The 24,681-nt window shown below is 37.4% G+C and overlaps 1 protein-coding gene across 1 annotated transcript in view; it reads left to right on the forward strand.

Moving 5' to 3' along the window:
- Positions 1–24,268, forward strand: part of LOC139696483 (uncharacterized) — a 90,628-nt gene extending 66,360 nt beyond the window's left edge. The window contains exons 2-13 of the mRNA XM_071595267.1: positions 2,219–2,397; positions 3,470–4,227; positions 6,148–6,358; positions 9,764–9,873; positions 10,976–11,221; positions 12,933–13,056; positions 14,387–14,553; positions 15,860–15,979; positions 16,061–16,262; positions 19,057–19,302; positions 20,079–20,303; positions 23,852–24,268. Coding sequence (XP_071451368.1) covers positions 2,223–2,397; positions 3,470–4,227; positions 6,148–6,358; positions 9,764–9,873; positions 10,976–11,221; positions 12,933–13,056; positions 14,387–14,553; positions 15,860–15,979; positions 16,061–16,262; positions 19,057–19,302; positions 20,079–20,303; positions 23,852–24,201 — 2,934 coding nt within the window. The 5' untranslated portion in view covers positions 2,219–2,222 and the 3' untranslated portion in view covers positions 24,202–24,268. The remainder of the gene's footprint in view (positions 1–2,218; positions 2,398–3,469; positions 4,228–6,147; positions 6,359–9,763; positions 9,874–10,975; positions 11,222–12,932; positions 13,057–14,386; positions 14,554–15,859; positions 15,980–16,060; positions 16,263–19,056; positions 19,303–20,078; positions 20,304–23,851) is intronic.
- The last annotated feature ends 413 nt before the right edge of the window (positions 24,269–24,681 follow it).

Here is a 24,681-nt window from a genome sequence, read left to right on the forward strand (position 1 = left end):
GTTGAAATCAGATGGTATCCAGAGTTTCAAGAATAGGGTATATAGTATACCTGGTTACTTGCTCACCCACTTTACTCATTGGATGAATTCTTTTGTGACAATCTTCATCACATTTAAGAACTTATGTTTATATATTAAGTAATATTACGATTGACGACATTTAATATGGTTGTACCATTTTTAAAATGAATAAAGTATTATTATTATTATAATAAACTATAGCTTCAGATTTTTCGTTTAAATTAATCAAATCCATATATCTCTCACTTCTTTTTTATGAGGTAAATGCCAAAAAGTTGCCGTTAAATGCAAAATTTCCCTAATGAGCACTCAAAACGATTTCCGTTAGTTTTTCGGTATAGAATGAACTCGATGATTTTTTTGGACTGTTTAATATCTTTCAAATTAAAGTTGAAAATTATTTATGTAGCACTTATATCCCTGTAAGCTTCAGCTCTCGAAAACAAAAAAAGCACTCGAAATTTTGCAAAAAAAATGTTAAGGACTGAACGAAGGCTAAAATGGAACCCTTTGCTGGTTAGCAATGGAGTTTTTGCCGGGTATTTTTCAACCACACCGGCTGTATGCACTGTAAAGAAAGTGACGCAACCTCTACATGCATCTTTAGAACGAGTCGCGTTCATTGCGCAAGAATAATTACGACAAGTTTTGCAAGCGGTTGCTCTCTTTCCAATTATAAAATTATCATTTCCGACTCTTCTCATTGTTTTCAGACGCTGAGAAAAGGGATTAGACGATATCAAAGCTCAACTAGGTTTAAGAATTCATTATCACAGAGTGAATCAAATTCCTGGGAAAATTATTTTTTAGCGAACTATGAATTCAGTATTATGTTACTTATGAATTATAACAGGTAAAAAAATTGATAAATAATTGAAAAAAATGTGCGCAGTTTTATTTCCTGCTGAGAGATGTAACGTACAACCTCACGTCTTCAAAACACCTTACGTCACGGCCTATTATCTAAGAATCGCTAAAATATGAGCTAGTATCAAATTTATGGGCTGCTTGAAGTGTAGGAAATTACCGTTATCAGATACTGCTCACATTTTCTTTATCTATTGATTTTTCGTCCAGATTTTTACTTTTCTATTTTTTCGGAATGCTTTGGGTGTTCCTTTTCCTCCAGTTATTATTATGAGTATCATAGGGATATCCCTCATATTATCATGGTATGCGGTCATTAGCATTTGTAGATATTCTGTAACTTATAAATGGATTTAGAACCCTATTCCAATAAATATTCTCTATGCGTACGGAGCAGGAAAGGAAAGCGCTGAACTACACGTAGACGATTTTTCCCCAAGTGCCTAGTGTCTATTAATTTTAGTACGAGTACAATGGGAGTGACATGACACACGTTAAGGAGAAGAACCTATGTGCGTTTTATTTTAAAATTTAAGGTTTTATTTGCGGAATAGGTTTCCAGGGAAATGTGGAGAGTAATGCATCCCCAGCTCTTCAAGGGTCCAGACTTGGTATAAACTTGGAATTCACACGAAAATTGGAAGCTTACGTGTACAGAGCTGATTAATTTTAATCGATGTCAGGTCGAAATCCACGAATGCAATCAGAATACAGGGAGAATAAGATTCATAGCAAGGAACTTTGTGCATCATGTGTATCGTAAAGAAGTATTAAATATTCCAGGAAAATTACGACTAATATTGTGGAATAAGCGGAAATCGAACGGGAATTTTATCCCCTAGACAACAACGTTAAGAAACTTGAAATGCGAGATTTTGAGGAAAGAGGATTACCGTGATATTGACATTCTTGGAAGCTTTATGATGCATAATTCCTCTTTGCCTTTTTTTTAGTTATTGCTCGTCACGCGAATCCATTAGCAGCATAGTGAAATGAACCATCTCGCACACACGTCTCCGCACACAGAAGTGAGGAAAAAATGTCTCTTATCTCGATAATTTCATCTGTTCAGTTGTCATAATTTTCTATTTTTCCGATAGGATTACTGGCGCCATTTTCGTATGTGGTTCTTTCATGCCTAGTTCAGTCATCCACCTATCGAAAGCTTTGCAAAACATCTCAAAAACGGTAGCCTCCAACGGCAATTGCTGAAATACATAAGCCTTAAAACCAGAGCATTTTATGTGGGCCAATAAAATGTTTTTTTTTTGTTTACGATGACAGTGTCATGTGATTCATTCTCCGACTTTATTATCTCATGTCCCCGCAGTGCAATGGTCTGCCGGCTCCAACACTTCCGAATCACCAGCGGTGGCGTGCGGTTGCCACCTATGAGGACGGCGTTGGTGCTCCTGCTCAGCTGTGCTGTTGGCCTGAGGGCGCAAACTTTCGGGGAGGCGATTTTGGTCGTGGACCCTATCCCAACGGAACAACCATCATATTGGAATGGTAAGCGGGGCATGAGTGAGGATTTCTCGGGTAGCATCACTAGCACTCATCTAGAGAAACAGGAGGCAGATCGCTGGTAATTATTATTTTGACAGTAAAGAGAAAAATTGAGTAATGTTTGTGAATTATAAGAACCCCTCCATAAAGGGAATTGTTGCAAGCTGAGGAATAATGCAACATTGGACATTGGAACGGCTGCTAAAAACAAAAGGGCAGTTTGTGATATAGCATTGAAATGTTTATGGCATGGGTAAAAGCAATCTAGAGGGAGTAATTAATTCTCCCTCGATTATAATTCAAACCACCAAAAATAAATACCCATTAAAGGGAGGTTGGATGATTCCTAAAAATTACCTCACATCGTAAAAGACACGATCAATATTTTGGCATAGTATTACAAATCTTTACCTGACAATATTTACGGCTTTAGTTCCTCACACTATCCATCAAACATTTCATCCGCCATACTATTCCTTCGCACTGCTAATCAACATTTACCTTCTGCGTACATTTTTCACCTACCGTTAACCCCATTTTCCCACCATTTATATTTACTGTTTTTTCGAAATACCCCTACCAAACACCTAATACTCCCTTTTGTCTTCCTTACATTACCTTCCATGCATTATATGCCTTATATTCTTTCTCCTTGCCCTCCACATCAAATCACATATTCTTACAGTAGCTGAAAAATTCCATATTTAATTAGGCTATTTCATTAAAAAAAGACGCATCATCCATGCCCCTGACAGAATTCTAAACATTTAGCCTAGGTTTGTTAAACCAGCGCCTATCAGCTTAGTGTAAGAAATTGGTGATTTCTGACATGACTGCTCCTCTTCCCTTCACTGATTTATTTTAATCTAGACCCTGCTGATAAGGTGAAAATGAACTGGTTCAAATATCTCTGTTCCCGGGAAAGGAGAATATTTTTGTGCCCTGTGAAATGCTCGCATTTTGGCATACATCAGCGGAAGACTCCGCTGAAGCAACTGTCACAATATTTCTCATAGTTCTTTGAATTTTTCTAAGAGAATGGTTTTTTAATGTGGCTCAATGAAATTTCTTTCAGGCAGCGAAGAGTCCATTCTAATCGAGGACGTCGACCCGACTGCCGTGATCGAGACGACTCTGGGCACCCTTCCTCCCCCGCTGAGGACATCGGACAACCCTTTACCCACCTCACCTCCCCACACGAGAACCTCACCTCCCGCCGCCTCTTCTTCTTCCCTCCCCTACGCAGTGTCGCCGCCGCAGTTCGCCAACGCTGGGGAGGACCAGGGACCCGATGGGAGGCCGAGACGTCGCCAGGGAAACTTGCTCGATCCCTCTCTCTACCTCAACTTCTCCCTCTCCTTGGGACACGCCCCGGATCCCTTGTCCTCCGTGTACCATACGATACACCACCCCCAGGGCGGACGGGACCCCACACGTCAGCCAGACAACTCAATTAACACCGAGGACGACGGAGAGGTCTCCAGAAAGACGACGGATTACCCACCGAAGGATGACCTCCTCTACAGCATCCCGCCCCGCCCCGAGTCAACCGCCAGCACCCGCGCCCCCCCCTCACACCCGGAGGCCACCACCGAGAGGGACCCTTCGGCGGAGCTCCATCGCCACCCCTGTCACCGGGAGTGCGTGGCCGGCGAGCCTCCGATGGTCTGTCGGTACTTCTTCGTACAGGAGTGGTACGAGACAATGAGCAAGGCGTGCTTCGCGTGCCCGCTCAACATCTCTCAATGCTACCTCGACCACTGCGTCGCCGCCGACGGCATGCAGAGGACGATAGTCGTGGTCAATAGGACGATGCCAGGACCGACAATTCAGGTGCGTTTTGTCCATCGCCACATTGCCCTACCCCATGATCCCTATGGCGGCTCACATGTTAATGTAATAAAAGTTTTTTTTGTATCGAGATGATTAAACCGCTAAGGTACATGTACACATATTAAAATAAAGAGGACCCATCAAAACTATTATTATAGGTAATCTACCGGCTAGCGTGGGTTTTGGATTAACACAACTACCAAAAAAATATCTTGTCTCCCCAAGAAAACACAACACAATAGCCTTCTCTACAACAAGCCCCTCTTCAGCTCTCTGCACTTCCTCCCTACCTTCATTCTGTCCAACATCCCTGTCCTATTCCTGCCCCTTCCTCGTTTTTCCAACATTCTCCTCTCTATCACAGTCTTCAACAGCCCATTGCCATGTGAAATTGTGGTCATTCTACTTCAATTACCATGTTTCTGTGTCATACATAACTATGCTCCATATCAAAATTTTAACGAGCCTTTTCTAAACATTCTTACCCAACATCCCTGTCATCAATGCCTTCCTTCTCGTGAAAGCCTCTTTGCCTAATGTAATTCTTCTCCTAATGTCCTAACCATTTGGACCATTTTGGTCCAAAATATTACCTAGATAGGTAAACTGTTCCACCTGCTCTAGTTTGTGAACTCCTATTTTGTTTACCTTTAGCACTGACTTTCCAATTAACTCAGCAGAGGTTGCAACCTCTTGGGTGACTGATAGACTCAAGTTTGGTCATCCGCATACCTTACTGATTTTATGACGTCCCCACTGACTTTCATTCAAATCTCCAGTTCTTCCTATTCCTCTTTAACCATTTCATCCAGATATGTGTTGAACAGCTCAGGTGATAATGGATATCCCTGACTTACTTCTCTTCTTAACACTGCCCATCCTGACTCTCCATTCACCACTAGCACCCGAGCAGTTTGAGACATGTACAGGTTGCGGATGAGTCTCCTATCCCTCCTATCTACCCCTATTTCCTCCTCCTCAATTCTACCCAATTTACTCTATCAAACACATTTTGGAAGTTTAAGAGACAGAAAATGCATCCTGATTAATTCATTCAATATTTATCTCAATTTGTGACCTCATTACGGCCATGGCAACACACGTGCCTCCCCCCAACCTGAACCCAAATTGATCATCCCCTGAGTATAACAACTCAGGGGATGATCTCTCTGCTCTCCGCCGTCCTATTGGTGAGCCTTAGCTGGGTGTGGAATGAAACTTATTTTTTGGTAGTCCTCACACATGGCTGCCTTTTCCTTTTTTAGAATATGAAGTAGCAATGATCTGATGAAATCTTCTGGCTCCCCTCTATCACAGTCTTAAACATCGCGCTGCCAATTATATGCTTTTCATTCATCTTTCCCGTATCCCTTGGATTTCTCCCAACAATCCCCTCTCCTTCCACACCATATCTAGCGTTTCCTCATTTGTTTTCCTTTCTGTTCACTTCATCTACTTTAAACCCACATTTCAAAAGCCTCCAAATCTATGCATATCATCCTGCTTTAATGATCATGTTACCACGCAGTACATAACTACACTCCATGTCAACGTTTTAACAAGCCTTTTCTTAAAACTCTTACTCAACGTCCCTGACATCAATTTTCTCCCCCTGGTGAAAGCTTCTTTACATAATGCAATTCTTCTCCTTATGTCCCTACTACTTCGACAATTTTGGTCCAAAACACTACCTAGATTGGCAAACTGTTCCACCTGCCCTAGTTTATGAACTCGTATTTTGTTATTTAACTTAGCCTTTCTCATGCAGTTAGGCTTAGTATTGAGTGAGCTTTACCATCACCTACCAATCCGACCCTCAGGTTGATTACTGTGTTTTTTTTATATTTTAAAATACATGTATCATGCCAATATCTTTACAGTAACTCAGTATTATTAATTTCTTTTTTCCTACCATGATAGGTTTGCTTGGGTGATGAAATAGAGGTGGCCTTTGAGAATGCAATGCCAGAAGAGGGTGCAAGCCTCCATTGGCATGGCTTGCACCAGAAGGGAACGCCCCACTTAGATGGCGTCCCATTCATAACACAGTGTCCCATCACACCTGGGTCAACCTTTGTGTACCATTTCAATGCATCTTCACCCGGTACTCACTTTTGGCACTCTCATTCAGGTAAGTGTGCCAGATCTGGCCCATTGACCGTTGTATCATTGCACATCTGTGACCCTAGGGAGTCTGTGATGTGTAGTGAAAAGAAGCTCATATGCAAATTGAAGACACCTGTCTATTTATTAATGAGGAGGGGTGTGTCACAAGATTAGAACAGATATGAAAGTGTGAGCTTGTCTTTAAAAGTTGAGATGAACTGTACCAAATCATTGAGAAAATGTGGCTAAAGGTATGATTTCAGCATACGATTAGGTATTTGGGATTACATGCTCTCGAGGAAAGTGCAAATTCTGAACACAATGAAGGCCATCCAATGTTGGGATGTGGTGTAAAAGCCTCTGCCAGTTGGGACATGGTACTCTTGTGAAGCTATAACCAAAACTATTAATTTTTAATACATTAGTGTTATGTATTGTCAATCCAGTGGCAATTTCCTTTGGAAACTCTGAAATTTTATAATTTTAATACTTTTACTACATGAACCAGCCGTGTAGAAATATTTTCTGTCATTGGGGTAGGCACCTTGCTTAGTTGCCTGCATACTGGTGGGAAACATGAAAACTTATAATACTGTCTCAGAATTAATACCACTTTTGCTTGTATTAGATAACTTTATGTATTAAAGAGAGCAAAACCAAAAATGCTTTAGTTTATGAGTATTAGCTTAAACTTGAGCCTTAGCAGTTATTATATAATAAATAATGTCTGAACTTCATTCTTTTTTCTCTCTATTATTTACTTATTCTGTTGAATGCAACAATTTCAGAGTGTAAAAATCATTTGCCTTGACTGGGATTCGAACCCAGATCCCTCAATATCCGGTCGAGTGCTTTAGCCACTTAAGCTACCGAGGCGTCCTAAAGCAACAGTGGCTAAAGCACTCGACCGGATATTGAGGGATCTGGGTTCGAATCCCAGTCAAGGCGAATGATTTTTACACTTTGAAATTGTTGCATTGAAATGCACATTAGCGGATGACTCCGTTAAAAGTTACTGTTGCGGCATCTCCCGCAGTTTCTTTGGAACTTATTCTGTTCTTCGTACCTTCCACTTGCCTGTATATTATCCAAATAGCCTATTCTATTTCCCAAACACCAAATATTTGGCCTTCTTTATGACCTTGATAGCCCACTGACACATTCTACATCAACTTCTCTGGATTTTACCAAGGAACTTGGTATCTTCTCCCACCATTTCAAAAACACTTTAGATCTTCCTCATCCTCCTTCTAACGTATTTTTTTCAATTCATCTCCATGCTCACAATTCAGAAGTCACAACTCTATACTCATCTTCTTGGCTCAAAGTTCAGGCTTCAGCCCATAGGGCATTTAGTTCCACATTAAGGTCCTCTATAATACTTTCTTCACATCTTTACAAAGTTAAATGATTTGATATAATTCTTTAATAAAAAACCTTTTCTTTGAAAACTAATACAGATTTCTACTCATAATCCACACAAAATGAGGATCCACTGATGTTTGAAGGAATTGAGAATTTATTCAAGTGATTAAGGTTTCTAGTCATGCCTCTCTGGCCATAATAAAAACCACAAAAAGTTCCTGAGTGGCCAAACATAGAATCATATTTTTTGATGCACTGAAAACCTATGCTAAATCAGAATAGATTTTGGCAAAAATTAAGGGCAGACACTTTCATATCCAGCAACTGCAGGCCTGGACCACTGGATCAATAAATGAATGACTGGTTAATTGGAAAACACATTCAAAATACCTTTTCAGGACTACATATTGAATAAACTGATAAATCATCCGGTAATATTCATCACTATAATAGGAAGGATAATTAATTACGCTGTTCATTGAAAATTATCTAAATCTCATTATTTTTATGAATGACATAGAATATGTATGATTCCTCTCTGGAGGAACCTAGACTGATTATAACATTGGCCTATTAAAGTGAGACTGCATAAGAGGGAGTCTATTTTAGGTATTCTCTAGTACCATTTTTTTTACTTTCAATATAAATGATATAAATGAATCACTTAGTTGTGTCACAAGTATGCGACATGGTTCTCCCTTCCTGGCTCCTCCGAATACCCACCCCAAGCAATCAACGATGCAGTGTTGCAGGTGTGCAGCATGGTATTCCCTCCCTGGTTTTCCCCAAAACTCCCACGTGACCAACGACAATGTTTCCAAGCGATCAACAACAATGGTATTCCTCCCCTGGTTCCCCCGAAACTCCCACGTGACCAACGACAATGCTCCTAAATTGGGTATAAAAGCCCTGATCGCGGGGCGAAAAGCAGTCAGTTGGTTATCTGGCGGTGACCGGTAGAGCACGATGCTTCGGCTATGTTGCACTTGTTGCGACAGCGTGTCCTATTTCTGACTCAACTTCGGACGAGGGCTCTGCCTAGGTTATGCTTGTCATGACCGCGTCCGCCCTGCCATACTCCCTTCCTTCCCGACGGACGCGCGTTGGTTTACTGAGGGTCTAGCCATCCATAAGTTGCGTATACCTTTGTGATTGGTGCATTATAACTGTATGTTGTATAATAAACGATTGTTTGGGTAAGACTCGGTGTAGTTATTCTGACTTTCCCCGATACCCTTTGTGTCGCACCATAAGGAACGCCCCTTGCGACAGTTGTCCAAAAAATATTAGATTAAATTTTTGTTAAGTGGGATTCCTAATGGCCAAAAACTTGCATCCATTGCATTGGTATTCTGAATGTGACCTGGAGATGCATACAAGGCAATGACTCCATATCTTGTAATAAATAGTGAAGTGGAAGAAATGTCTGACCCCTCTCCACCAGTCATGGCCCAAAGTGGTAAAAGGGCACAGGAAAGTGGAAAACAAGTAAAATTGGCTATTACATTTGTTTTTTGGACCTGTCATTTTGATATCTGTACAAGAAACACTGATTGCAATAGAAAGTTGGGTGACCAGAGGTCACTCAAAGGTTCTATACCCTTCCTTGGGCATGAATTCTATGAGAAATTAAGCACTTCAGCTCCCAGAGAGCAAGAAATACATAGATTAAAAGAGGTGTCACTAGATAAAAAAGAAATTAAGCTTGATTGATTATTCCAGTAACTGTTTTCATAAAAATGGCTAATGAATTAAATAATATATTTCATTTTTCAGGCTTTTGATACATATATTCTTGTAGTAAAATTCAATATGATACATTTTTGAAATTTCACATTTTTAAATGCCCACTAGAAATGTCAATTAATGTCATTGTAATCTTGAACGGCTTTACTGTTTTACTGTCTTGACCCCATCCCAGCATCTGCCAAGGAGATGCAGGCAAATTTAATCCATCTGTACCATCACCTGTTTCTAAAACACTGTATCAAACAGAATGTTATTTGTAAGATAAGGTTGCTTTGCATGACTCATTGTTTTCATTTGCTGTCAATTCAATTCCCAGGGCTACAGAGAGGAGATGGCAGTTATGGTGCCCTCATTATTCGCACCCCGAAAGAGTATGATCCCCATGCTGAGCTATATGACACTGATTTGGAGGAACACATTATACAGGTGACTCATAACTTTCTTCCTTTCTTCATATTTTTCTTTAATCATGCAGGTTATAAAAATATTTCTACTTCACAAGTTAAATGTAAATCAGCCCTTCTTCGTTTTCTTACCCATTTGTGAATTCAGTTCAGTTTAACATAAAGTATTTTACTATCAAGGAGATCCGCTACTTTCATCAGAATATACTTAAAACTAATATGTGGGTTGGTAGCTACATAAATTCACTTCATATTAAGAATTACTTTTTTGGTCTTGCTTAACACATGTATTTCATATGATCATATGAGTTCTGACTAAGCATCATTCTGGCTATGATCTTCAATTCAAAACCTTTCGTGATCAGTTGATCATCCTATAATTTCATAATTATTTCTATCCTGTTAAGCATTACTAACCCTCAATATGTCAACCAGAATTTATACTCCAGAATCTGTTAAAATACCTAATAATCTCAGAGAAAGTCATTTCAAACAGAACCTACCAACCTATTGGATAACTGAGTTTGAAAAACCAATCATATTCCTCAGCAATGATACAAAATGATTTTATGAAAAAAACGTTTTTTTATTCATGCAATTTTTAAAACAATAGGGAACAAAGGAAATGTATTGAAAGTTACCGAAAAAAAAGAAAAGTCAAGTCTGTTTTTAATTATTGACCTAAAACACTTTTTTATTTATCAATTTGTATCTTTATATTATTATACTAAAACATTCATTTGCTATAAGCTTTTATTTTTTAGCAAATACATATATCCAATGTTATTTTTTCTAAATGTTTAACCCATTTTTACACTTGCCTCTATTATGCATCAAGTAATGGTGCCTTCGAAATCGAGTTTCACCCTATTTGGTACCAGTTTTCTTTCATGGGTGTCATCACCTCTACTTTCTAATGTTAGCATTTAAATTCTATAATTTAGCTAATGCAATTTTCATGCAATTATAGAGTTTGTCCATATCGAATTGTGGCCAACAAATTCAAATACACATTAGGTCATTGTCATGTCAAGTAAAAATTGCATAAATAGTTAAAGCTTCTTTATATGCTAAAATCTAAATTAAATTCCTCTGTGCACATTTTAAATAAAAATATTTTTCAGGTAACTGATTGGGGGCACCAATTAGGGTTGGTTACCTTTGTGTCACATCACCACGGTGATGGAGACAATAAACCACCCAACATATTAGTGAATGGAAAAGGACGTTTTCGACCATTTCCAGTCTCCGGACGCACTAGTGGGAGGAGAAGTGGACCTTCATTTCTACCGTACCCTGTTGATGCAGGGGTGAGGAACCAACTGCCAAATACCACTTACACTCCAGTGTCAGTCTTCAAGGTTCAGAGGGTATGTGTCAAACAAGTAGCTATCCATCTATATACTTATACACAGAAAAATAATTTATAAATGTACAATGGGTGCTCATTTTATGACTGGTTTATGTTTCGATAAATTTACAGTATGATGTCCTCTGTGAGGAGGTCCTTGACTTACTCTATGATTGAAAACAAGTTACAAATGCATGCCTTGTTTGAAAATTTTCGTCCCATGGGAGTTCAGCTCCCCAGTGACTTTACCTGATATTACATGACAGTAAACGATTGTGGCTGTATAGTGATAATATACATATTTTTTTACTGTCTTATAATTAATGAACTCTGTTTGTACATGTATATGTACTCACCACTGTCATGTTGCATATGTGGCTTCACAATTTATATGATTTTAAGTAATTCAGCTCACAGTTGGTAAAATTGCATGAACTTACATGCCACATGATTATATATATTTCTCCTACCTTACCGCTACACTTTGACAATACTAAGGGCCATTACAGCCAATTGTTCACATTCCTCCTAAAATCACAGTAGTCTCCCTGTCAACCTGGATCTCTTCCACTGCATATCAGTCTTCCAGCAAGTATTTCAGTGAATAATTTGTATACCACACACAGCAGAGTGACCCCTGGATGGTTTCTTCACGTTAATGAGACATTTTTCTTGTGCATATGGCAGTTAATCTCAGATTTCCAGGCTTCAGAAAGCTCTTCCTTCCCCCCACATGCTGTGATAAGCTTATACATACATTGTTCAATTGTCTTTCATTCTTATTTTACTAAGTCCACCAGCAAGCTGTCTGGTCAAGGCCCTTATTTTATTTAAGGTTTTTAATGGCATCCATTACCTCAAAACATGCTGATAGTACTACTTATTCATCGCTATATTGCTGCCTCATTTTAATTTCATTTTAGTTTCTCCTTCCCTTTATTCTTCCAAAAGTTCAATCTCTAGTTTCAGGAAGCATATTCCTCATCTGGTTATTATTTTATTTTCCACTCCAAAGTGGTAACACCTTTTCTCTAGACTTACTCTACTAGAACCTTGCTCTTGGTAGAATGGAGTTCTTTCCTTTGGAGGGGGAGGGGAAATTGTTAGCCATTTCAAAACCTCACCCTTCCAGTTGCTATTAGGTAGTGGTATTGATGAATCTCCTAAAGTTTGCTTTCCTTTCTGCTTTGGATGGGCAGTTTGTCAGCTGCTCATTTTGAATTGTCCAGTTCAGGCAACACAAGTTTACATATAACGGTCATCACAACTGAAAATGTTTTCATGTCAAGTTATTAAGTACGTATGCATTACATTTATTTTTACCTTATATGACAATTTTGTCATTTTAATCAGGCTTTTGTTGCTGTTTTTATAGAAGTATGAGACAGTTTCTCTCATAATTCTGATAAGTGCAGGGGGTTAGGTGGAGTAAGACTGGGAGAAGGTGGAGAAGGGTCACGGTACTATCTAGTCTCAATCATGCCCCATTAATGATTTTTTATAATTATTATTACTATTCCCAAAGTATCAGTACATTGTTTCTTTAACTACACATTATTGAAGAAGGTAATGTTGACTTTTTATTATTTTTTCTTACTAGCTTGATGAGTCCTAAATCTAACATTACTCTTTCCTCATTAAGTACCAGTTACTTCATTAAAAGCTGCATTTCTTTATGTCATATTGAAAGTACATTTGCATGGTAATTTACTCTTGACATTGCTTTTCAGGGAATCAGGCATCGTTTCAGGTTAATCAATGCTGGTTTTCTAAATTGCCCAGTGCAACTTTCCGTGGATAATCACACACTTTTAGTCATAAGCAGTGATGGTGGAGATGTAAAACCAGTCAAGGGTAAGTTGTTCCCATAACTATTTTGGTATTATGTAACAATGATGGCAGGGGCACTGTTATTGAGGTCATTTTTTAATCTAGGATAACTCAGCTGGTATATGTACAGGATTACTCCAATCTTAATGAATGGTACAGTTCAACTAATTTTAATTCAACTCCTCATGAAACTAAATCTATAGCCCCAGTCAAATGGTAGGTACCCTAAACAAAATGGACACATGCACATCAAGGAATGCATGATGAATACAAGTTGTGGTACCTATGGAGTGAAAAAAATCCTTTTTATCAACACAAGCACAGACTATTCTTCTATTATATTGATCCAGGCCACTGAGTGAAGTTTAAAACCATCCAGTGTCTCTTTAGACAAGTGACTATTGAGGATTCTTCTAACAACCATTCCTTAAGGTAAAACAATGAGTTTTCCATTGTAAAAATGATGAGAAGCAAACATCATTTTGTTGGCATTTGGAGCATAGCTCAACCAACAAAAGTTAATCCACCAAAGTCAGCAGTATTCATTTTAGTTGAAATTCATCTTAGTTGAAATTGTTATCAATTTTATTTTTTCATGTGAATGTCAATTTTAAAGTTTTATCATTTTTGCCAAAAACTGTCCATTCCCGAAGCAATTTTGCTCAATGTAGAAAGGGTGTGTTATCAATAATTGCATAAATTATTTTATGCACAAGTATTTGGAAATTCATCATTAAAATTGAGTACATATTAACTTTCACCATGAGATATTTTGTGTATTTATCACATTAACTACTGTGTGTTATCATTATTCTGTTGCAGATTATCATAGTATTAAATAATTTATTTTTCCTAATGCAGAAAATAATAGCTCTATCCTTAAAATTATGACTGTTTCAAGCATGGCGAGTTTACTTGTGCAGCATAATTAGACTATAAGCATGTGCATTTGCTCATACCACTTGGAAATTCACCTTGAAAGGGGATTGCTTGGTGGTATACCTATGTTCTGCCTATACCTGTGATGATTAATGACACAGAAATGGGGTGGGGATTTCCCATTTACAATTTCACCCTACCATATTAATTTTCAAAAATTTCATACATGATAATTAATGTATTAAATTTGTGTACACCAAATATTATAGAAATAGATTATAAAAAAACTTTGCCAATATCTGTTACAGCATATGTTCTACATTGTCGATGAATATCAGCAATCATAATTTGCAGCTGTATATTTTCTTTGATGTGTCCTCTATTTGTGCAACAAATCCTTGGACGAAAAATAAATTGATTGGTTGATTTAATTTACTATCAAATGTTAATTATGTCCTCCCATTCATCTTTCCAGTTGATTCTCTTGTATCATATGCTGGAGAGAGATTTGACTTCATCCTAGTGCCAGAATGGGAGAGTGAGGAAATGGGAATCAAAGAGAAGAAAAGAGGTGCTAAAAGGTTCTGGGCTCGTTTCCGTGGCCTAATGGACTGTGATGAAAGATTCACCAAAGCCCATCAGGTAATATTCTTTCATATTTGGATATCTGCAAAAGATTTTGTAGAATAAAGACTCATGGGAGGTGTTTAACAGTAATACCAAGCAGAGCTATCTGACTGCATTCATTTACAAATGCCAAAAGCATTCAATAAAATTTTTAACTCTGTTAGTTACATGATTTACCAGAGAATTCATGATACAAATAATGCCATAAAAGCATTTTTTCTCTTCATGATAGGACTTGCACTCATTCTGATGGTTTCATGTAAGATATTACGATAGGTACAAATAGAAAACCTAAAACTAGCATTCTTTCAATTCATCCTCTTGCAAGCAAACAATTAAAATACATTTCTCTCTTCTTCCAAACACTTTTTCAGTTATAAAAATCTGAGAAAATCAAAAGAGAGATATTACTGTTGCAGCAGCTTAACTAGCATATAATGCAGTTTACTGCAGAAAACAAAATTTCATGAAATGAAAGAAGTGACAGAGTAAAGCACCAACTAGAGTAAGCAATCCAAAGGTTGGTTCGATGGTGATGGTAGAGCTCAACTATAACAAAACCCAACAGCATATGAGTCACAAATCAGGGTTAGGGGAACTGTTCCTTTCCTTGAGCTGCCTGCGGTTTCTAAAGAATATCTGGTACCCAAAAAATCAAATGACTTGGGTGCCTGGAGGCATCCCCTCGATTCAAACCTGGATCATCTGGTCAGTAGCCCAGTTCTCTAGCCACTGGACTGAATAAAACTAAAAAAAGTGGTTGAATATTTGACAAACCAATTCTATATAAATGCTGGTAATAGAGGAGAAAATATTAGGCAGGTGAGGAAGGGGTATAAGGAGGCTAGGCATGTTGGACGGAATGAAGGGAGGAAGGAAGTATGCAGTACTGAAGAGAGGATTATTGTAGTGTTTGGTGTCAGGTTGTGTTATGTTAGCTGAAGCAAGTAAATGTTGTATTGTTGCACTGTTGTATAGGCTAACCTCCTATAGTGACCAATAATGAGGTTATAGGAATTTTGTTCTTCCATTATCAAATAATTTGATCCCTATTATTTTGTGAAAAGCTCACAGAAGTTTCCCTACAGCTCTCATTACAAAATTGTTAAATAGTCATTGCGTGGAGTGTCACTCCCAAAACTCCATTAGAAATGGCAGAGCATTGTAAACTAAAATGTGAATAAAAGGTCCATTTTCAAAACAATGCAATATTTAATCTATCAAAATTGAAAATAAATGCTTTATCTTTTTGGTCTTATTCTTAATATTCTCATTTCACTTCTGTCCTATTAATTTAAGTTTCATTAATACTTTTTTTCAGGTAGCCATCATTGAATATGAGGAAAAGCCAGAAAGGAATGAATTTGTAGATATAAAACTGCTGAAAAATGATGACCCTATGGGTGAACTTAGTTATGAAGCAGCTGACCGACAAGGAATGGTATGGTGCCTCTATGTGTTACTGATTAAGTAATCCACAGCAAAACTTTTTATTTAAATCATGGTTTTTTTTCTTTTGCAGACTCTAAACGCTCTCAATGTTGGTGCAGGGGCAAATGATTCAGTCAGTGTTGCAGAACTGGAAGCTGTTGGAATGGCCAAGCCAAAAAATGATGATCCATTGTTAAAGCCAAAAGCTGACATGACTTTCTACCTTGGATATGATTTTTATGCCAAAGACAACCCCATTTATCATATCTCACAAATGTATGGCTATAATGAAGGTAAAGGAGACTTTTCCCACTTTCTTAGACAGAATTCCTTCATTATACAGTATAGGGTAAATTGATGTAGATATTCATTCTCAATCCAAACATACACATTCACAAGAAATGCTACATTCTGATAATTATATGTAAGCTTTAAGCTATTTTGTCATCATCAGTGACATTTAGAGAGGTCTCCTGTGGGTGTCTTCAAGTAAATTATTTGTTTCTTCTCAATCATTTTCTTAATCCAGTCAATTCAATCAGTTCAACCAAAAATGGTCATAAATTTAAATTTACCACTAATGAATTACATATTTGCAGTTTGCATGCCTCTAATATCCAGAATAAATGGCTTTTATTTGATAAGGCTGGCATGAATTAGTTTGAATTATTTATCCCAAATTTTTGTACTTATTGAATGAAGATCAAAAAATCAGTACCACTGAACTGGAAGTTTATCCCCAGCATACCCACAGTTTTAAGTTCAGCTCATACTACCCTTTCGGATGCTAGTGAAGTGTCCACTCTGAGATCCTTTCAGAGGGTCAGAGGTCCCAGCCCCTGAACTACTACACCATGACATTCTCACTTGCCGGAAAGCCAACAAATCAATGTCACAGATTCAAATGTTCAGAGCAGATAGACAACTTCTAAATTTTCATAATGCAACAGTATCTTATCATTTTAATAAAATAACTATAATTACTTGTCATAAATGGACATTGAAGACTTGGATGATGAATTCTTTCCTATCCATCAGGCGTCTATCATTTGATTAGGTTGTAAAAATTAACATTGATATGTGACTTCAAGGCTTTCAACATTCATTTCATGGTCTCTCATAAATGCTATGGCTACAATTTCCAGTTAATTATACCACGAATGGTATTTGCAGCAGAATTTTTCTCTTAATAGTAAAAGAGGCCAGCTCACATTCCCAGTCAAGGAGAATGATTTTTACACTCTGAAATTGTGGCATTGAAATGCACATTAGCGGTTGACTCCGTTAAAAGTTACTGTTGCGGCATCTCCCGCAGTTTCTTTGGAATTAATTATTAACTGTAATCAACAGCCAAGTGTGATAAATTTACTTGAAGCTACTACCTTGATCAAAAATTTCCCGGAATTTATTCAGAAAATTAAAAATACAAGTTTATTCATCTAAATCTATATTGTCCCCTTCAAAGTAATCCCCATCGACTGCAACACACTTATGCCAGCGCTTGATCCAATCCTCGAAACATTTTTTATATTCGGTTTTCGGTATGTCCATCAGTGCTTCCTGCGATTTTTCCATTACTTCCTCTCGGCTGCTAAAACGCGTTCCCCGTAATGGTTTTTTAACTCGATTGAACAGAAAGAAGTCACAGGGAGCCAAATCAGGTGAATTCGGTGGCTGTTGGATGGTATTTGTTGCATTTTTCGTCAAAAAATTACGAATAATGATAGCACTGTGCGACGGTGCGTTATCATGGTGCAAAATCCACGAGTTTTCTGCCCACATTTCTGGTCTCTTTCGGCGAATTGCTTCACGCAAACGTCTCATAACGCCCAAATAATACTCTTTGTTTACTGTCTGGCCTTCTGGCAAAAATTCATGATGCACTACACCGTTGTAATCCATGAAAACCGTCAGCATTGCCTTCTTTTTTGACTGAAAACGACGTGGTTTTTTTGGTCTCGGCTCATTTGGTGAACGCCATTCACTTGCCTGATGTCTGGATTGCGTGTCGTACTCATAAACCCACGTCTCGTCTCCAGTAATGATCCTTTTGATGAATGTGGGATCGGATTCAGCCTCGCAAATCATGTCTTTTGCGACGTCAACACGGTCTCTTTTTTGCATGAAATTGAGGTCTTTTGGCACCAACTTTGCTGCTACACGACGGAAACCCAAATCATTAACCACAATGTCTTGGGCGGATCCATAGGCAATGTTCAAGTCCTCCGCTATTTCTCTGATGGTTAATTTGCGGTTATTGACCAACATTTCTTTTACTTTATCAATTTTTTCACCGACTTTCGATGTCGATGGTCTGCCACTGCGTTCATCATCTTCGATTGACTCACGACCACTTCTGAACCGCTCGTGCCACTGGTAAACGACCGTTTTTTTTAGAGAATCGTTGCCGAAACACTTTTCCAACATTTCCAACGTCCGTGCGCCACTAAATCCGTTTTTTACGCAAAATTTAATACAAGTTCGTTGTTGCAAATTTAAATCCATTTCTGCAATTGTAAAAAATCGCCAACACACACAGAGATAGATGTACTCTTGGCTACGTAACTTTTGCAAATGTCAAGTTATGACACTAAGATTTAAAGGGAATATCAACAACAGATGTACCAATTTAACAAAAAAAACAGAACTCAAATCGGAACGATGGGAGCGCCACACGGTGGTTATTCCGGGAACTTTTTGATCAAGGTAGTATATAAGACAATAAATATATATTGGCCCTAAAACTTAGCTTATGCATATATTATTTTTATAATTGCCAGCTATAATGAGTATATTCCTTTTCTGCCTTTTACTTAAAACCATCAGGACTTAAAAGGCTTAGATTCACAAATACCACTTTTTAATTGCCTATTCTCCAGTAATATGAATTTGTAAAGAAAAAACAATGTTTAAAGAGCTATGCAGTTTAGTTGATCATGTTTTTGGAGTCTTTGGAGGAAATCATTGGATTAAAAGTCAAAAACAGCAAAGGCCAAAATATTAACAATAGGCTATCACATTACATTAGTTCAAATTACCATTTGTTCTTAATTGTGTACCATCACATGCATTCTCTTTAATCAACAGTTTTAGATGACAGGCAGCGTCTACAAACACCCCAATTGAATCATATATCATTGAAGATTCCTAATTTCCCAATTTTGACTCAAAGAAATCTCCTAGAAGTCGATGGGATAGATTATCCAGAATTCTGCAATCAGACATCATTAGCTGCTGAAGGAAAACTTTGTTCTTCTAAGGATTTCTGCCACTGCACTCACCTACTGAGAGTACCACTTGGAGCAGTTGTGGAGCTTATTCTCATTGATGAAGGTAATTCCCACTACTATTCTTTTGAGTACATTTTTCTGCTGGAATACCTGACAGAGCTATATTAGAATCTATTGGAGTCCAGGAGCAATGCAGTAAGAAATGAGCGGATAAAGCTCAGAAACACATGAGGCAGAATAGTACAATATTATTAAAGTAGCACCCTTGAGTAACCACAGGAAGAATATGGAACCATTTCAAAATAAGAAGGGCATTGAAGAAAAATATGGCTATTACACATTTTTTCTTTTCAGCTGACAAGATCACTATTATCATAAGCTCTATTAGATGGATGTTGTCCTGGATCAATCAATGACCAGTTTCCATCAGCCCATACAGTATCTAAAATTGTGTACCCCGAATTAAATCAAAGCTGACAAAAGTGCTTCATACTTGGTATATGCGTGCTATTATTATGCATATATGGGCATTATTAACATTACACTTGTCAAAAGGTGGAAGATTAGACTGGAAATGGAGATAAAAAGTCTATTCTGGTTTATTCCCATATTTAAAAAATGGAACCGATTCTGTGATAGCAGCACCCTTTCGAGTGACCCTGCTGCACAGCAAGTCCCAATTTAAGATAGAGTCACAACTGGCTTTTGTGATGCCAGGCTGGGGTACCTAGTGGTTTTTGCCCTGATCAATGGCACTAAGAAATATAGAATGACATTGATAATTGAATAATGTGTTCAATTTACTGAATATTCAATTTGAAGTAGATTCAGCTCCTATGGATCCATCAATAATCAAAGTTCTGAATTTTAACTTTTCAGGTGTTGCATATGATGCAAACCACCCCTTCCACCTCCATGGACATGCTTTCAGGGTACTTGGAATGGGGAGAGTTAGCCAAGCTGTCACTATTGAAACCATCAAGGCCCTCGACTCTTTGGGTTATATTTCACGTCGCACAATGCCCTCTAAGCCAGCACTGAAAGATACTGTGACAGTGCCTGATGGTGGGTACACTGTTGTCCGTTTTCATGCAACAAACCCAGGTGAGTATATGCTAAGCATATTATCATTAGAACAGTTTAGCCCATGAAACAAATGTTCATGAAGGACAAATGTTTTGGAGAAAAGGCTTGCCAAAAATTTAGCCATAACAACAATAAACAATTATTTGAAACACAAAAAGAACTCCGAAGACCATGAAGTTCCATAGTAAATATTCTTAGCTGCAACTGAAGACTTCACCTCTCATACCTTCACAGTTTGTGCAAAAAATAAAATCAACATGTGAAAGTTCATTTTTAATTTAAAAATCTGACTAAAAAAATTTGCCTGAAATCCACTTTCGCAAGGAGAGCACTGAAACTGTTACAAAAAAATGTTGAATGTGGTGAAATTATGTCAATTTTTACGAATATCTTTTTCCCCATTTTCTTTCATATCTTGAAAATTTACATAAAACTTTCTGCTTAATGTGCTCATTTTGGCATCTATGTTGTTACCAAATCCCCCAACTCTGACTCACCACCCTTCTATTTCTCATCACTCTGAGAAAAGCTAGCGGGAAAAGATAATGGTTTGTTGGCAATGTATAAATGATTTTGAGTGGGGAGTTTTCTTAGACCTTAACGATCTATAGCAGGACACAAGAGTTCATGCACGTCTGATATCAGCAAGCAGCCAGCTAAATAAATAATTATTGTTATTTAGGTAATTATGAAATTTTGTTACACAAGTTGAACTTTTGCCCACTGAAAAGAGGGCCCCAGAATTTTTCTTTTACTTTTTACTCATCATCACATGTTTAAAATGTATTAACATTCTGGAGTGTCGTGTTTTGTGGAATTAGGTACATAAGCAGAACTATGTTTCCTGACTGATAGTAAGACACTATATACCATGGAATTTATGGCCAAGTTATTTCAATTAATTTAACAACAATTGTGAAAATGTGTTAATTGCTGCAGTGTCATCAGTTTTCTTCAACCACACTTTGAAAAAGAAATCTGACCCGCTAATAGCCTTTCATAAATCATTATAGGTTGTCAATGATTAGATGGAACTTGTCAGAATACCTATTTATCACACATTAAATAAAATCTATGGCTTTGTTTTTTATTTCAACAATTTAGAATTTAATATTCAATATGAATGTGAGCAAACAGAATGAAGATTTTTTACATTATTTTAAATGGTAAATTAGTAAGTTGAGGGTTCACAGCAATTTCAATGGTTAAATTGCTGAAATACAATCATTCAGCACAACCTGCTGATGAGTTGGTACAAGACAAGTTCTGAAACTTTTCCCCATCTTTCTAGAAGAATTTTCGCTAGTGATTATATATCCAGCAGAGTTTAAGAGTGTCTTTAATTCATCATGCTATCATTTGGAATCTAAACTATGTCCCAGCAAAGAGCTTGGTTTTAAATCTACAATTTTTCATTCTAAAAAACAAAGCAGTAAGCTAGAAATAATGTAACTTCATAGAAGAAAATTTATTTTATACATTTTGTACAAGCCAAATTAGAGGGAGCAGTACCATCCTATTAATATTCCTCTGTTAGAGTCCCACTAGACCTTTCACTTCAGACAATATGAAGTTAGTTAATAGGTAAGGTGACCGACAGCTGCGGCCATTTGTGCCAATTAGGTTAGGTGGGTAATTTGGGGATGATACGATATTCATGGAATGGAAGAAGGGTGGAGAGAAACCATTGTCAGCATTAGAATACTCATAATGATAGGTGTGAAGGGGTCAACAGTTTAATATCACATCTGACAGAGTGCTCTACACACAGCACCTGAAGTTAGGAACAACTGAAAAATCCTGCCCCCAACAGGATTTGAACCAGACCTTTGAGGTGGGAAGCCAATACATTAGCCACATCATTCTAATCCCCGATTACGTGAAATGTCAAAATATAGATATTTTTTTACATTTAGGTACTTCAATGCAACAATTTCAGAGCGTAAAAATCATTCGCCTTGACTGGGACTCGAACCCAGATCCCTCAATATCCGGTCGAGTGCTTTAGCCACTTAAGCTACCGAGGCGTCCTCTTAAACTCTGAAATTTTGGGGCTTTTAAAGGAACTAGATGTTATGACGAAATACCGTACATACAATGTCACATGCATTCGTAGTCGTGCGCGATGCACCACAGTCCACGAGGTTAAAGCCAACTTTAAACACTTATGGTGTTTTGCGACCGGATATTGAGGGATCTGGGTTCGAGTCCCAGTCAAGGCGAATGATTTTTACGCTCTGAAATTGTTGCATTGAAATGCACATTAGCGGATGACTCCGTTAAAGTTACTGTTGCGGCATCTCCCGCAGTTTCTTTGGAATTTGTCATTTAGGTGCTTGTTAAATTATATATAGCAATTTAGTATGCTTTGGAACAGTGAAATAAATTTGGGGTTTTCTGGGAGCAGATGTAGTTTCAGATCATTATATATTGCTCATAGAAGTGTAATGTATAAATACTAAGTGAAGCAGGACGAGAAAATGGAATGTAGAAGCTCTTCAACTGTGATGAAAAGGAAGTAGTGCCAGAGAGTAATAAAAAAATACTGAATACTCTGACAAGGGCAGAGTTTAAAAGTGGCTGTGAAAGCCTGCAAAATGATCCACATGAACAAAACGGTTGATGAGGTTCTCAAGAAATAGGAAGCTACATCAAAGCATTAAAATTGAAGGGTATAAATAGATCATCTAGAAAAGTATCTATTTATGAAGTGTTTTGGTTGAGTATGGTCACAGCAATAGCAAACTTAAATGAAAGATTTTGAAAGGCTTTTATATAGGAGGACATTAATGACAGGAACTTTGATTGAGGAAGAAAGGAAAAGAACACTTTGATACACTTGTAGAGTAGTTTTTTATGGCATGAAAACTTATTCATGGAAGGATGTGGATATACATTGGAGGCTTTTGAGATGTGAGTGTGGAGAAGGAAAATTAAAATGGACAGAAAGGAAAACAAATAATCCAGTCCTAGGTATGGAGGAGGAGGGAGCTCTGCTGGGAGAAATTCAAAGGTGGCAAGAAAAGTGGATGCAGGGCATTTTGATTGGCAAATGATGCATTGTTGAAGACTGTAAGACAATGAAGAATGTTAAGCAGGGATATTAAGATGTAAAAAAGATGACTATGATGGTTCCATGGAATAAAGGGAGGCAGGATGTAATCTGGAATCGACAAAGGGTTAACTTTAGGTTAGGGTAATGCATTGTTTTTTTTATATGTGTCTTATAGGTGTAGCAGGGGTTAGTAGTCTGTCCAACCAAAACCTACCCCAACTGCTTCTGATGCATTGTGACATGATTTTTAATTTTTTTGTTTAATAGAGCCACTGTGATGATTACTTATATATAATTTTACAAATGATTATTATGCACTTGTGACATACCCCTCACCAAATACAGTAATATAAACTAACAACAGCAGCACAATTTATGCTCCCTGATTGGAAATTTGTGTAAGAAATTCAGGAAGATGCTCAATGATCCCTTGTCATATCTTTCAACACTCAATATAACTAAACCAATTACAAAAAAAGGACACACTGACAATGTCATTTGACCATTTCAGGTTACTGGCTGTTTCACTGTCACCTTGGTTTCCATGTGGAGCTCGGAATGGCTTTAATCTTTAAAGTTGGTGAGCACAGTGATTTCGTTCCGGTTCCTCCAAATTTCCCCAAATGTGGAAACTGGGAACCCAGTGAAGTAGAAGTATTTCCTATTCATGAGAAGCATCATGCAACCACAAAGTATGCTGAAAAACTGAAAAATTTGTCAAAAGAACCTGACATGGTACCTGAAAGGAAGAGTTTATCCTCCTCTTCTAGCTTACAAAAGTGCAGTCCTCATTGGACATTACAACTATTACTCTTGTTACTCATTTGCTTATGTTCAGACTATCGGTCTTCAATCTTATAACATGCTGTCATTTCTCCTGATTTTGTACAATTTACATTTTTTCTCATCATTTGTATTTTTGCACGCATCAATAAAACATTTTATCATAAATCATTTTTGTCTAAATAAATTTTTAAGTAATTTTTACACTGATGAATTTAGAGGCAGATGATTTTAATTCATTTCTAAGGCCCAGTTCAATCAACAAAAATATACTTTTTTGGCACATATTGCCATTTCAACCATTGTGATGGATCAACAAAAGTTAATATTGATCCACAATCATAAAATTGAGTTGATATTCACTGAAATGCTTTAAAAAATTAATAATCAATAACTAAAGGCAATTAAAATAACTATTTACAAATAATAATAAGTACTGATAAGGAACATTTGCCAATTGAGAAATTCTAGATTAACCAAGTCTTTGGGACCAACACTTGATTAATCTAGATCATAATTAAGTAGGTACTAACTTCCTTTAAATTACTTACAAAAAGC

The sequence above is a fragment of the Hetaerina americana genome, unplaced genomic scaffold, assembly GCF_022747635.1.
Source record: "Hetaerina americana unplaced genomic scaffold, ioHetAmer1.1.p SCAF_7, whole genome shotgun sequence".
In the NCBI taxonomy this organism is placed as follows: domain Eukaryota; kingdom Metazoa; phylum Arthropoda; class Insecta; order Odonata; family Calopterygidae; genus Hetaerina; species Hetaerina americana.